The sequence below is a fragment of the Trachinotus anak genome, unplaced genomic scaffold, assembly GCF_046630095.1.
Source record: "Trachinotus anak isolate AG129_WGS33_773 ecotype Australia unplaced genomic scaffold, CSIRO_AGI_Tana_v1 ptg000008l, whole genome shotgun sequence".
NCBI classification, from domain to species: Eukaryota; Metazoa; Chordata; class Actinopteri; order Carangiformes; family Carangidae; genus Trachinotus; species Trachinotus anak.
The window spans coordinates 9,491,826-9,505,858 of record NW_027273859.1 but is presented as its reverse complement, the minus strand read 5'-3'; the positions used below and the strand labels follow the sequence as shown (position 1 = coordinate 9,505,858).

General features: G+C 39.6%; 1 protein-coding gene across 1 annotated transcript; it reads left to right on the top strand.

The window, feature by feature from the left end:
* Positions 1–1,230: 1,230 nt before the first annotated feature.
* Positions 1,231–12,503, top strand: npc1l1 (NPC1-like 1). Its single transcript, XM_071482407.1, has 21 exons — positions 1,231–1,442; positions 2,930–3,091; positions 3,277–4,191; positions 4,487–4,780; positions 4,873–5,096; positions 5,201–5,301; positions 5,397–5,569; positions 5,923–6,051; positions 6,888–7,070; positions 7,171–7,285; positions 7,384–7,649; positions 7,823–7,912; positions 7,999–8,189; positions 9,768–9,895; positions 10,011–10,140; positions 10,225–10,280; positions 10,389–10,539; positions 10,675–10,906; positions 11,235–11,348; positions 11,493–11,655; positions 11,750–12,503. Exons 1-21 carry the CDS (start codon positions 1,401–1,403, stop codon positions 11,998–12,000), a joined length of 4,110 nt encoding a protein of 1,369 aa, XP_071338508.1. The 5' UTR covers positions 1,231–1,400; the 3' UTR covers positions 12,001–12,503.
* The last annotated feature ends 1,530 nt before the right edge of the window (positions 12,504–14,033 follow it).

Genomic DNA, 14,033 nt, shown 5'->3' with positions numbered 1-14,033 from the left:
GCATTAAGATTTCTTGAGATAACATTTCTCTCACAATTATGGAAGCTTTCTGAATTTTAGCTAATGTAAAAAAAACAATTTTATGAATGGCCTTTGTATACAGTATGTGCAGATAGGCACTCATAAAGAACAGGTGCCAGATCATGCTGCAACTCTCAAGGTCATTTAAAGATGATAAAACAAGTGGGTATATAATGATCAAGAGACAAATATGAACCAAAAAAATGTATTTCTTTACAGAAGAAAAGAGTATAACACTGTAAATGTAGATGAATGAAGCTTATTCTTTATCATTTTTATGATTTCAGTTCTGCGCAGTCACTGTTAGGGTACTTTCTCACAGTGCAAATTGATAAACAATAGATAAATAGATAAATGTTGATCAAGCACATGATTTTACATTTTGATTTGAATAATGTGCAGTGCGGTGTAGCAGTTTTTGGTGTGCTGGCCAAGTTACAAAATTATACATGTTGTCGTGACTTATCAGCATATGAAAGAACAAAGAACATCACCATATCTGCCCCATTTCTTCTTGTCTTTTTTTACCATCTCTGTTTATCACAAATTGAAATGCTTATGTACCTTCGCCCTGATAGCTCTGATGCTCTGATGATCCTGTGCTTTATCTCAGGTCTGACCTTGACATGCGATAACAATATTAATTGCAAAGCTGATCTTAGATGGTAGGATGTGATCCAGGAAGTGATTAGCCATGTTGTCTTGGCATGACGGTCTGCCACCATCTATAGGCTGGCAATTGGTCTGATGTAAGCCTTGAAAGGGCGAAAAAAATGTTATCAGACGGAAATGTGTCAAGGATATTAGTAGATAGTATCTCTGCTCTAGTATACTGTACTTTGCATGGTTGTGACATACACAAAAACAAACAAACATCATACTTGCTGTTCAAATTGATCTGATTCAAAGCAACCAGTGTCAAAATCTGTCTTTAACAGAAACACCAAGGTGAAAACAAGACACACACAAGTGAAGGACTGGGTGTGGTTGTTGTTATGGATTCTCATGTAGTTTCTGCCACCTGCTTTGCATCTCCACAGCAACCCTATCAAAGTCTCTCCCATGTTAATTATCAGACAGAGGAATTGATCATCCATAGCTGCGATTGGCCAGCCACCACATCAGACCAGATAAGAAAAGTGCGACATCATAGGAGGGGTGACGTTGGGCATGTCATGATTTTTCTCCTTCCCCAACCCCAACGGACAGACAGACAGATGATAGGTGAGAGAGGACAACTTCAATATCACAGAGCATCTCTCTCACTGTCATACTTTGTCTAATGTGTCGTCCAACAAGGCAACAGTGATTAATATACACTCCATTTTACTGCACCTTAGGATCCAGACTCTTCTGTTGCTGAAAGACCCTCAGGAATCATGGTCTGTGTCAAAGCTCTGATCGCTTTTCTGACTTGTCTGGTAAGTTGGTCTGATAGTTTTTCTTTATTAAGGAACCAATACCTGATAGCTCTGTAACAGTGTACTGTAATATAAATACTGTTTTTTTTTCAGTCAGCAGTATAATAGCATTACTTAATTCTCATACTATAAAACTTTAAACAAAAAAAAAACTTTATAAGGAAATGATCTGTGACCAAGACTGAAAAGAGGCGGAATATGTGTGATTGCTTTGGTAATTCCAATACTAAGTCAATGTAATCACTTACAGATATAAGACAAATGCTGTAATTTAACTGTAATTATTGATCCAAATGTTCGTAATAACAAAAGGACTATGCTATGTTTCCACAGTAAAGCGCCATAAATGTCAAAACAAAAACGTGCTTCCAATGCTTTGTTACATCTAAGTGTCCAAAGTAAAGATTGGGGAAGTGTTCATACAGGTAGCATAGACCTGAGCAAGTCATTTAGATAAATGTGTCAAAATCATCAGATAAAGCATGCTCTGTGGCTTGAAGTTCAGTTTTATGGGAGATGTTAAATGCCTAAATAGAAAATAAATTAAATACTGAAATATAGTGAAATACCACACCTGTCGTAATGTGTATTCCAATTTTTACATATAACTACATAAAAATGATTTTGAATATATATTACAATGCATGTTGTATTTCACTTTATTCACTGTATTTCAAATCTTTCATACAACTGAAAGGTCTAATTAAATTATACACGTTATACTTGAATTAAGTAATATAATGTTAACTGGTTGTAATCTTTTAAAAAAATAACACTGTAAAACCATGTTAGTTACTTTCATCTAGAATAATGTCTGCTTTCATTCTTCATGGTAAATAGTGTTAACAGTCGGGTCCGGTAGTTCTTTTTCTGCTTTTGGTTTTGGTTGATGTCTAAAGAGTGAACATGAGACATAATGTAAATCATACCCAGATTAATGAATGCACTCTGTCATGAATTATAAAGTTGATATTTTACGATTCTACTTAAAATAAATAATTAAAAGAAAATGTATTTAATTTAGTACATGTTCCAAGAGTCCACATAGTGGTTGGCTAACCATTAAGTCATTTTATTTATACATAACATTTGAACAATTGCCAACTATAGCTCTTTTAGGTGGAAGTTTAAAAATAAAAGCTAAAATAAAAAGATTAAATTTAGACAAATACCAATGACAGACAGTAAGGGCTGTATTTTACTAGTTTAAAAGTGTGCCTCATATGGGAAGTCTATAAAATTATCAAACATTAAACATTTACTAATATATAAAATAGGTTCATTAATTTGTAATTCATTTTTGGATATTGTAATCAACCTTGAAGTAGAACATATTTGAACTTGAACATTTTCCTTTTTATTGTTCTTGTAAGGTTGTATCAAGTAGCTGACATAGCAGGACGCAGTGCAGCTCTAAAGTCATTATAGATAGTAGTCATATGTGTGCCCTATATGCCTTATACTTTACAACTCTGTCTTCCACACAGGTGCTGTCAGAGGCCCAACATGAGCCTGGCTACTGCGCCTTCTATGAAGAGTGTGGTCGTAACCCGTCGGTAGGAGGGTCCCTCATTGATCCTACGGTCCCCTGTCTCGACTACAGCCGTGCCCGACCAATCACAGGGCAACACTACATGAAACTTAAACGGGTATATAGATCCTTCATACTGTTTAACTAAAGCAGAGAACTGGACTTAATAAAGCATTGTAGAGTAGGACTGTTCTTAGTGTTCCTCATTTATTCTTAAGAAATTATTTTATGTATTCAGTTCACAAAAACTGAGCTCGTGTTTGAGTCTGTCACTTCGTAAAATAGCGCCTGTTCTTGCTGCAGGTGTGTCCCATGCTGGACCGTGGCGAGGGCAACACATATGCCTGCTGCTCCTCCAGACAGCTGTCGTCCCTGGAAAAGAGTCTGTTTCTGTCCCAGGCTGTGCTGGTCCGCTGCCCTTCCTGCGCTGAGAACTTTGCCCACCTGCACTGCATCAACACCTGCAGTCCCAACCAGAGCCAGATGCTAAAAATCACAAAGGTCATGAACATCACCACCTACGAGAACATCACAAAAGAGGCTGTGGTGGGTTACCAGGCATTCCTCACCACCACCTTTGCAGATGCTTCCTTCCAGTCTTGTAAAAATGTCAGGATCCCCGCCACAGGTGGCTTTGCCATTGCCACCATGTGTGGTCGGTATGGCGCCAAGCTGTGCACCCCCCAGCGCTGGTATGATTTCCAGGGAGACTCCAGTAACGGCCTGGCTCCACTGGACATCGACTTCAGGCTGATAAAAGAGGGGGACACTGAGGGAGTGCCAGAGGGTATGATTCCCTACAATGGACGTGCTCTGAAGTGTAACGAGACCACACCATCTGGAGGTCAAGTCTGCTCTTGCCAGGACTGCCAAGAATCGTGCCCGAGTATGCCTCCTCTATCGCCACCCCCCGGCCCCTTCACCCTGTCCGGGACAGACGGCTTCCTTGTGATTTCTATTATCTTACTCGTTCTCCTGACATTTGCCTTCCTGTTTTACCTCTCTGTCTCTTGCGTGATGAAGTCTAAGAAAAGAGAGGATGAAGAGAAAGGAAAGAGGAAAAAGAAAGGCAAAGACCAGAACTGTAATGATGTGACTCAGCAGGTTGTTCAACCATCAGAGGTGACGTGGGCTGACATGAAGAGCCTGGCAGCTCAAGATTTCCTGAGTGCAATTTTTCAGCGTTGGGGAACCCTCATGGCCACTTATCCTCTAACAGTAAGTATTTTCAACCGGCAAAAGTACAGTACATGATAGCAGGTACTGATACAGACCTGCTAATTGTTTCATTTGGCAAATTAAAAGCCACTGCTTGTAGGATTTCTGACTTTGTTGTATGACAGATGCACTGTTTCTTACAGGATTTCTCATTTTTCTACAACCAATAACCATCACAATGATTTTAAACATAAACATCTTCAAACTATACACGCAGTATCTTTAAGAAAAACGAAGTTTGTCAGCCAGAAAATTACAGTTGTTAATATTAAGTCTTATTTTATCTTCTTTCAAGGTGCTCCTGGTGTCGGCTGGAGTCGTGGCTGCTTTCTCTGCTGGCCTCAAGTCCATTGAGCTCACCACTGACCCGGTCGAGCTGTGGTCTGCTCCCAACAGCCAGGCCCGCCAGGAGAAAGACTTCCATGACACACACTTTGACCCCTTCTTCAGGACGAACCAGCTGATCTTGACAGCGCCAGACAGAAAAGGCCACATTTATGATTCTTTGCTGTTTGGACCACAGAACTTCAGTGGCCTTGTATCTAAGGATCTCATCACTGAGCTGCTGGAGCTTCAGACTAGAATACGGGTAAAAAGCCCAGAATAAAAGCTGACAGTTGGAAATGTTTGCAAAAGCTCATCATATTATTTTAACACAACAATGCCTCTTTTTTATGTTAGAACATCTCGTTTTGGTCAGAGGATCTGAACCGCACAGCGAGTCTAAAGGATGTGTGCTTTGCACCACTGAACCCATCCAACCCCGCCGTGACAGACTGTGCAATCAACAGTTTGCCACAGTATTTCCAGAACAGCATGGACAACATTAACGCTAAGGTGAACATGACAGAGCTGGGAGTGACCAAAGAGGTGGACTGGAGAGATCACTTAATCTACTGCCTCAAGTAAGGTTTCATCAAACGTCATTTCAAATCTGAAAAAAAAAAACAGTGATCTACAGTTTCTCAGTGACTTAAACATAACTTTCCCTTGTCTGTCTCTTCTCAAGCTCTCCCCTGTCCTTCAAAGACATCACCGATTTAGGTTTGAGCTGCATGGCCGACTATGGAGCTCCAGTCTTCCCCTTTCTGGCTGTGGGAGGCTATGAGAGTGAGTGACTTTCAGCATCATCTTTTACACACAAAATACCTGAACAATCAACACAATCTAACTCACTTTAACTTTACATGTCTTGCTTTTCCCAGATGATGATTACACCAACGCTCAGGCTTTCATCCTGACCTTCTCCCTCAACAACTACGCTCGCGACAACCCCAAGTTTAAAGTGGCCATGCACTGGGAGAAAGAGTTTCTTAAAATTGTCCAAGACTACCAGAAAAGCCCTGACACCAACTTCACCTTTGCATACATGGCGGAGGTACAGTAAATTACGAGAACTGACAGAACACATCATTCATGTTTCAATATTAATTTTCCCCGGAAGCCAAGGGTTTCAGACCCTGACTGTCTTATTGTCTCTGGTTTAAGCCTGCCCAGTGAAAAGTTGGTGCATGTCAAGTATATTTCCTCTCTGCTCTCTGTCATCTCCTATCAATTAAAAGCAAAAATGCTCAAAAAAAAGAAGTAATCAGCGCCATGCTGATAAAGACCTGCAGTCACAGCTTTTCCAAAGGGCGTGTTAGGTTCTCGCCTCTTTTTCTATCACCTCACTATCTTAACTCTTAAGGCACAAATCCTTGACTTCTCTTTCCCCTGCGCTTCGATCCACAGAGGTCTCTGGAGGATGAGATTAATCGGACCACAGCAGAGGATATCCCCATCTTTATGATCAGCTATGCTGTAATCTTTGTTTACATTGCTGTTGCACTAGGGGAGTACTCTTCATGGAAACGCTTACTGGTAAGTCATCACACAATGTATCCTTTGAGCCACACAAAAGGTGTGGCTCAAAGGATAGGCAGTCTAACACTTCGGTCCAAATATCTCAACAAATATTAGATGAATTGCCTCATTTGTGGTTTCCAGATGATGAATCACAATGACTTGCGTTATTCTCTGACTTTTCCTTTAGCACCATCAGCAGGTTGACATTTGTGAAATGTGTTGACAACTGCTGAATGGATTGCCCTGAAATTTGCTGCACACATTTATCTCCCAGTCAGGATGAATAAGGATGAATAACTGATCCCTTCAAAATTTCCATTTGTCCAATACTTTAATTTATAGTCAATCACCTTCAAAACTAATGACATTCCTAGCACCCTCAGCTGTACTTTGTGTTAAGGGCTAATTGCCAAGTGTTTGCATGCTAACATACTACACTAAGCTAGTGAATATTGTAAATATTATCCTTACCCAAACATCAGCATGTTAGCATTGTGATTGGGACCATGTTAACATGCTGATGCAGCCTCACAGAGGTGCAAGCATGGCTGTAGCTGTTGTTAAATAACTTTGTTTTACTATAAAACAGAGGTATACAACATGTGCCTGGGAAATTATAAGTCTCTGCCAAGAAAGGAAAAATCAATCAAACACAACTTATCACATATATGATAATATATGATATGGCTATCTCAGCTTTATAGAGCTTATCTTGACAGTGAAGCACATAGGTTTATTGGTCATTAAGTTGTACAACATAGAAGGGACAATACAGCATAGATAGATATGAGGAACAGAAAAGGGTCAATAAGTTGAATGTTCATCTGGAGTCTTATCTCTGTGTCCTCAAGGTGGACTCCAAATTCCTGGTGGGTCTGGGTGGGATCCTGGTGGTCGCCTGTTCTGTCCTGGCTTCCATGGGCTTCTACTCCTGGATTGGCATCCCCTCCTCACTGGTTATTCTGCAGGTCGTGCCTTTCCTGGTGCTGGCTGTAGGAGCTGACAACATCTTCATCTTCGTTCTGGAGTACCAGGTGTGTATATTTATGTGCACTGTGCGTGTACAATATTATTGATTTTGTAAGATATGGACATCATTTTTAGTGATGTTGCCCAACTCTTCCTTTCATCCAGAGAGATGTACGGAGGCCTGGAGAGAGGAGAGAGGACCAGATTGGTCGTGTGCTTGGAAACGTAGCTCCCAGCATGCTCCTGTGCAGTCTCTCTGAGTCTGTCTGCTTCTTTTTAGGTAGGAACATTAGAATTAAAAGGTTTCAATTCAGCACAATTGTGTGCACATACAAACCTGATAACCTCTAACTGTGTCTTTTATTTTTGCTATCCAAGGGGCCCTGTCCACCATGCCAGCAGTCAAGTCCTTTGCTCTGTACGCTGCTCTGGCTGTGCTCATGGACTTCATCCTCCAGATGACTGCCTTTGTGGCGCTGCTGTCCCTGGATGCCCGGCGCCAAGACAACAACCGCTGTGAAGTGCTGTGCTGTGTTAAAGTGTCAACCCAGCGTCCCAACAAGCCAAACGAGGGCTTTTTGCTGCCCTTCATGAGGAAATACTACGCCCCTGTCCTACTGCACCGTTACACCAGGATCATAGTGGTAAAGCTTACAATATTTCAGCCATAACATAAGACAGATTCACTGTTATTCTCAACCTGTGCACCAACCTCTGATGTGCCTAAAATAACACAAAACCCAACGTTAACAAGTCATACTTTCTTGTGATTTAACTGGATATTTGTTGAATAAGTTCTGTGATGTGTTCTCTCCAGATGCTGGTTTTCATCTTCGTGTTCTGTGGATCCCTGTTCCTTATGTTTAATGTAAAAGTTGGTCTGGATCAGGAGCTGGCTATGCCACAGGTCTGTAAGCCTCATGAATATAAATGAATGCCCACACATTCCTCTTTCAATGTAACCTTACAAAGATTATTCTGTTTTTGGTGCAGGGCTCTTATATGTTGGACTATTTCCAGTACCTGTACAAATACTTTGAAGTCGGAGTCCCTGTTTACTTTGTAACAAAAAGGGGCTACAAATTCACAAGTGTGGAAGGCATGAATGGAGTCTGCTCCAGTGTGGGCTGTGATCAGTTCTCACTAACCCAGAAGATCCAGTACGCCACAGACTACCCTGATCGGTGAGCCACTGAGTTAATTTCTTATGATCTGGACAGGAGAAAATGTAGGCTTTTAGATATTTGCAGCTCAACTCTGCACCAACCAGTTCCTCAGTTCAGAGGACTGAGGGGAGATTTTCTGCCGTTGTGTTTTACGTCATCATCATCATTTTTCAACAGATCCTTGAACCTGCTGATATCACAGTAGCAACCTCTTGCAAACAAGCCAATCAGATCAGTTAATGATAAACTGAGTTACATGAATGCCACAGAGCAGATAAAAGGTGCCTAGCTGATCGTAGCATGCACAGAGAGCAAATACTAAAGTATTTTCTATAATTACTGTTATTAATAGGAGTAAGTGTAGCCTCCTGATGCATTTTTTCAGTATCCTGTAGTGTAGAATAAATCTTTTCCACTAAAAGAGAGCTTGTGATGCATGAATTAAGCTCCGCACATACAAACAGTAGGAACAATGATATTACCTGTGTTCACTGTGATACTTGTGATAACCTTATCATTATGATATAAAGTATTCTTATGAAAAAACTTGAAGGGCACCATGAGCATTGGATGGATTATAATTAACAACACACTTTTGTTTCTTTGAGATAAGGATTATGGAGCGCACTTATCATTAGTATTATCAGTAGCTTTCTGGCAAACAGCAAAACTCATAAACAGGGATTTCGCCAGAATTTCGATACCATGTATGAAAGTGAAAGGGTTTAGTGTCCAAATGTTTGCTAAAATTAGCCAAAACTGGGCATCCACTAACTTCACTAAATGTGAATATCACACTGTGAAAACTGAAAGAAATATGACATTTAAAAAAAAAAAAACAAGCTCATTCGCTGTCTTGCAGAGTTAGATGACAAAGTTGATACCACTCATGTCTCTACAGTGGATATAAACCTGCAGCCAGTCGCCAGTTAGCCTATATTAGCAAAAAGACAAGCTCATCATCTCATCTCATCTACTTCATAGCAAACAATCTTGTTTCCCTATATGTCTATTTCTTTAAAGCTTAAAGCTGTTGTCAAGGATAATTCTAAATATTTGAACTGTCAGCAAATCCCATGAAAAGACCAAACCCAACAATAAAACTTTTATCTATGTAACTGCTGCCTGGTTAAGTTAATACCTGTAAGCCATAGAGCTTTATTATTGTCTGAAAATCATTACAGACACATCAACAAGCCACACCTTTGGGTGACATTTTCTTTGTGGCAACATTGGTGCTGTAGTTTATTTTGAGCACATGTCCCGCTGCTGTAAATACTCACTAGATCACTGCAATCCACAGCCAGAAATAGTACACAGCATTTATTTATGTTTGAGTAATATTTCCTAAAAACTACAGTTCACAGATGTTTTAGGAAATTGAGACTTTTAAAGAAATTAAAGTATAGGCCTATATTTGTGACCTGATTTTAAATATTTATGTCACAGTATATATTGTTTGACCGAATTAATGCATTGTTGTTTTTGGTCTATTCATGGGATTTGGATGTAAGAAAAATATCACCAGTCTTATCCTTCAACATTGACACTTGTATTCCTGTCTTTCTTTAACCCCACTGACGATGTGACCTGTAGGTCCTACTTGGCTATTCCTGCAAACTCTTGGGTGGATGATTTCATTGACTGGCTGAACCCTGGATCCAAATGTTGTCGTCTGTACACGATAGGTCCAAATTTGGGAAAGTTCTGTCCTGCAAGTGAATGTGAGAATCACTGCAGAGAAAACACAACATTAACGTAAATTCTTACTCTGAGTTTCGTAATATGATGAAAGACATCACCCTTGCTGTATTAACACTCTCTGCTCCGTCTCAACAGCTTCTTTTCTCTGTGCACGTAAGTGTATGGCTACTCCTCCAAATGGTGTTCTCAGACCCAGCGTGGAAAAATTCAACCGCTTCCTCCCTGACTTCCTGGGTAACAGGCCTGACCTGCAGTGCCCCAAAGGGTGTGTATCCTAGCTGCACACATATATACAAAAACATGAAAACATGAAAACAAAATTCTCACCGCTTATATTCTCTTATAACAGTGGTTTAGGAGCCTATGACACAGCTGTGGTGAGAGACGAGAGTGGAGAAATTATAGGTAAGTCATCTCAGATCATCTCAAAGCAGAGAAAGATGTTACCGTATATTCATTTAAATAGAAATGATTATAATAAATGAACCCCCACACCCCCCCTTACGTTCCCAGCCTCTCGGTTCATGGCTTACCACACACCTTTAACCAACTCTCAGGAGTTCACTGCTGCACTGCAGAAGGCCAGAGAGCTAGCCCACAACATCACCATGGGCATGAGGAAAATACCAGGCACCTCACCTGACTTTGAAGTATTTCCTTACACGTACGTACTTTTAGTTCCCAAACTCCTTCGTGTTACCTTCCCTCTACAGTGCTGTTGATGGGCAGTTTCTATTCTTTATTTATATGGAATTGGCCATTTAATCTAAGCAATACTTTGCTTTTCTCCTTCTTCCAGGGTAACTAATGTATTTTACGAGCAGTATCTTACTATTGTGCCAGAGGGACTCTTCAATATCTCCCTGTGTCTGCTGCCGACATTTGTGGTGTGCTGTCTGCTGCTGGGTTTGGACATCCGCTCCGGCCTGCTCAACCTGATCACCATAATCATGATCACCGTGGATACTGTTGGCGTCATGACACTGTGGGGCATTGATTACAACGCAGTTGCCCTCATCAATCTGGTCACGGTAAGAACATGGCTGTGGTGGGGATTGAAGGGGCACTTTGCTCATTCATTCATTTTAGATTTATTTATAATCCATATCATCACCATTATGTTTCATAATGGTGATTTATTCACCTTTTTATCATGGAGATTTATTTGACACTCTTACCTTTGAAATGCACAAGTAAAATTGTAGCCTCACATTTCAATGATAACTACTGTTTATCAAAATGTAATTATGTTAAGGCAAACATTACCTGAAACACTGCTACAGTATGTAAACAATAATGGAATTCATTTAGATGGTCATTTCTGACTTTATGAACTTGCAATCTCTATGTGGTTTGCAGGCGGTGGGCATCTCTGTGGAGTTTGTGTCACATATGACAAGATCCTTTGCACTCAGCAACAAGCCCACACATGTGGAAAGAGCTATGGAGGCTACAGCAAGTATGGGCAGTGCGGTAAGTAAACTAAGGCAAAACCTAGAGCAAACATTGTCAATCACGCACAAATTTAAAGCAAAAAATCAGGGAATTAAACTTTCACCTTTAGTGCCCCACAGTTAAATGCTGTCTGAGTTAAACATGTTTATTTGTACCCTGAAGGTATTTGCTGGTGTTGCTATGACCAACCTACCAGGCATCCTTGTGCTGGCATTTGCCAAAGCACAGCTCATCCAGATCTTCTTCTTCCGGTTAAACCTGATAATCACACTACTGGGGATGGCACATGGACTCATATTCCTCCCTGTGCTGCTCAGCTACTTTGGTATGCACTTTATTTTCTGCATCATTTTCTATGCAACAGAGGGTATCAATGAAACTGAGAGCGAGGACTAAATCTCCATGTTTTCTTTTCTCAGGCCCTGGTGTGAATAAGGCGGTGCAGCTGCAGCTCCAGCAGGCCAAAGCAAAGGCCAGACAGGAGCAGGAGGTGAGTACACAATTCTACGACAACCTGAGTTATGAGGACAATGAGATTAAACAGGACCCACACTCAAACTCCTCAAAGGTTGTCACAGAGGCCAGCACACCATCAAAAATTATGGAAAACCGTTTCTTGACCGTTTCTGAGGGCTTGCAACAAACTCTTAATAAAAGCTCTGATGAGTAAATACCTCAGTAACAAACTGCACAAGGATGGACACAGAAAAGGACAGATAGCAAACAAGGAGTCGGGTATTTGGCTCTTCCTTATGGAAATCATTAACTTAACTATGTACCTCAATCAGAGATGGACCGGTGGGACTGTCGACAACAACACACTGTTGTGTAATATTTCTGAGCAATGCAGGAGCGGACTATTGCAATGAGAGTCAACCTTCCTGTCTCATCAAATGAAAAACTACACGTCTGTCTTCACAAGCGCTTTTTGTTTTTCATTTGTGAAATTATCTGACAGGACAGGAAGTTAACAAATGTTCTTGAATTTTGTATTTTTTATTGAATGTAATTATTTTGTATGTGAATACTTCACATTAGTACTGTTTTGAGTAATTTCAAATGAGTCACACTCCAGCATTTCATAGAACAGTTTCTTCAGCTGCAGTATGATGCTACTGCTGTAAAATGTGCAATCAGTTTTTATTACGTTAATAAATATCCTTATTGAAAACATGTGGCTTCCTTGATTTCTTTGATAGGAGTTTATAAGGTACAAATGAGGAAATGGCCTTGCAGAAATGTCTACTTGGTTATCACGTGTTAATTTGTTGTGTCAGTGTGCAAAGCACATGAACGCCCTTTTGTTTTTTATTCAGGAGCCCAAAACTGAAACTGTGACATTACATTAGGAAAAATTCTTCATTAGGTATATAAATGAACTAGTTCTGGCTTGAAGCTCTTTTTCTATCTATTTTTCTTTTCTATGCAATTAAGAAAAGTTCTCAGGGAATGCAATAAAATATATTGTTTCTCCTAAAATAATTGAACTCATCTCCCCTGAATGTTTTATTTACCATTTGATCAATTGGCTTTCAGGCTTTCAGTCTTTCCCTCACTTTTACACTGGAAGACACAAAGGTTTGATTTTATTAATGAGAAATATTATCTTATTTTCCATATTTTTGGCTGCCCCACAAAGATTAGGACTGGTGTCTTCTTTGATTCTTTGCATTTCTCCAAGGGATTAATAAAGTATCTATCTATCTGAGTATGTTCTTGACTTTGAGCATTCTGCTCTATGCATGCACCTATTGTCGCAAAGTTGGAGTTGTCACGCAAAAGGTGTGAGTTTAGATGTCCTATGTATTGTTAAAATGTTGTAAAATATGCAAATTCAGTTTTGTTTAAATTTAGTGAAAACAGGAAACAATTTTAACACCAAATTAAACACAGAACAATGTGAATAATGGATATTAAGTATGTAAAGTGACACTTTGTTGCACTTTTTTGCAGGTTTCTACCTTTAGAAAGAGGGGTTTTTACATTCTTATTGCAGAAATAATTCAACTATATGATAATCTCCATCCTAAAAACTTCAACCTCTCTCATTTCAACATCTTGACCCAATCTAAATGTGATTTTTTTCAAAGCCTATTCCAAAAACTATTTCTGCAGTTTCAGACATGACATTATGACTTCCCCGACAAATGATAAAATTAAGAGAAACATTACAGATGAAAAATAAAAATAAAAAACGAAAGATATGTCAAATATCTTGGGTATTTCAAATTTTGTTTTATTACCAATGCATCCCTTTGATAGGATTGTATGTTTCTTTAGGTCATCAATGCCCCCAAAAACATACTGTACACATTATACAAGGGAAACCACGATTCAGGCAAAAAAAAAAAAAAAAAAGAAACAAAAAAAAAAGAAAAAAAAATTTTTAAATTATAATACAGTCTTGAGGAAAAAATATAAATAACTTTTTTTCTTCTCTGGTTGAGCTCACTCTATGGTACAGACATATAATAAATAGATCGGATCTGACATCACTCAGCTGATCTATGAATCATCTCTCTATGAGTCCATTTTTTGTAGCAGCATTATAGCAAAAACAAGCCAATGGAAACAGAGATCCCTGTTTCCCTGGAAACCTTTTACAAATCCTTAAGTCATCGCAACCCCCCCCCCCTCCATCTCAGCCAATGACAGACAGTGATATTGCATTGTGGAAACAGATTCAGGGGTAATTATATTCCT

Bases quoted from the DNA above. Each gene is read 5' to 3' on its own strand.
- npc1l1 (XM_071482407.1), top strand. From the start codon at position 1,401: ATGGTCTGTGTCAAAGCTCTGATCGCTTTTCTGACTTGTCTG. The intron at 4,192-4,486 runs GTAAGTATTTTC...TCTTCTTTCAAG, and splicing joins TGGCCACTTATCCTCTAACA to GTGCTCCTGGTGTCGGCTGG. The intron at 11,656-11,749 runs GTATGCACTTTA...TTCTTTTCTCAG, and splicing joins TGTGCTGCTCAGCTACTTTG to GCCCTGGTGTGAATAAGGCG.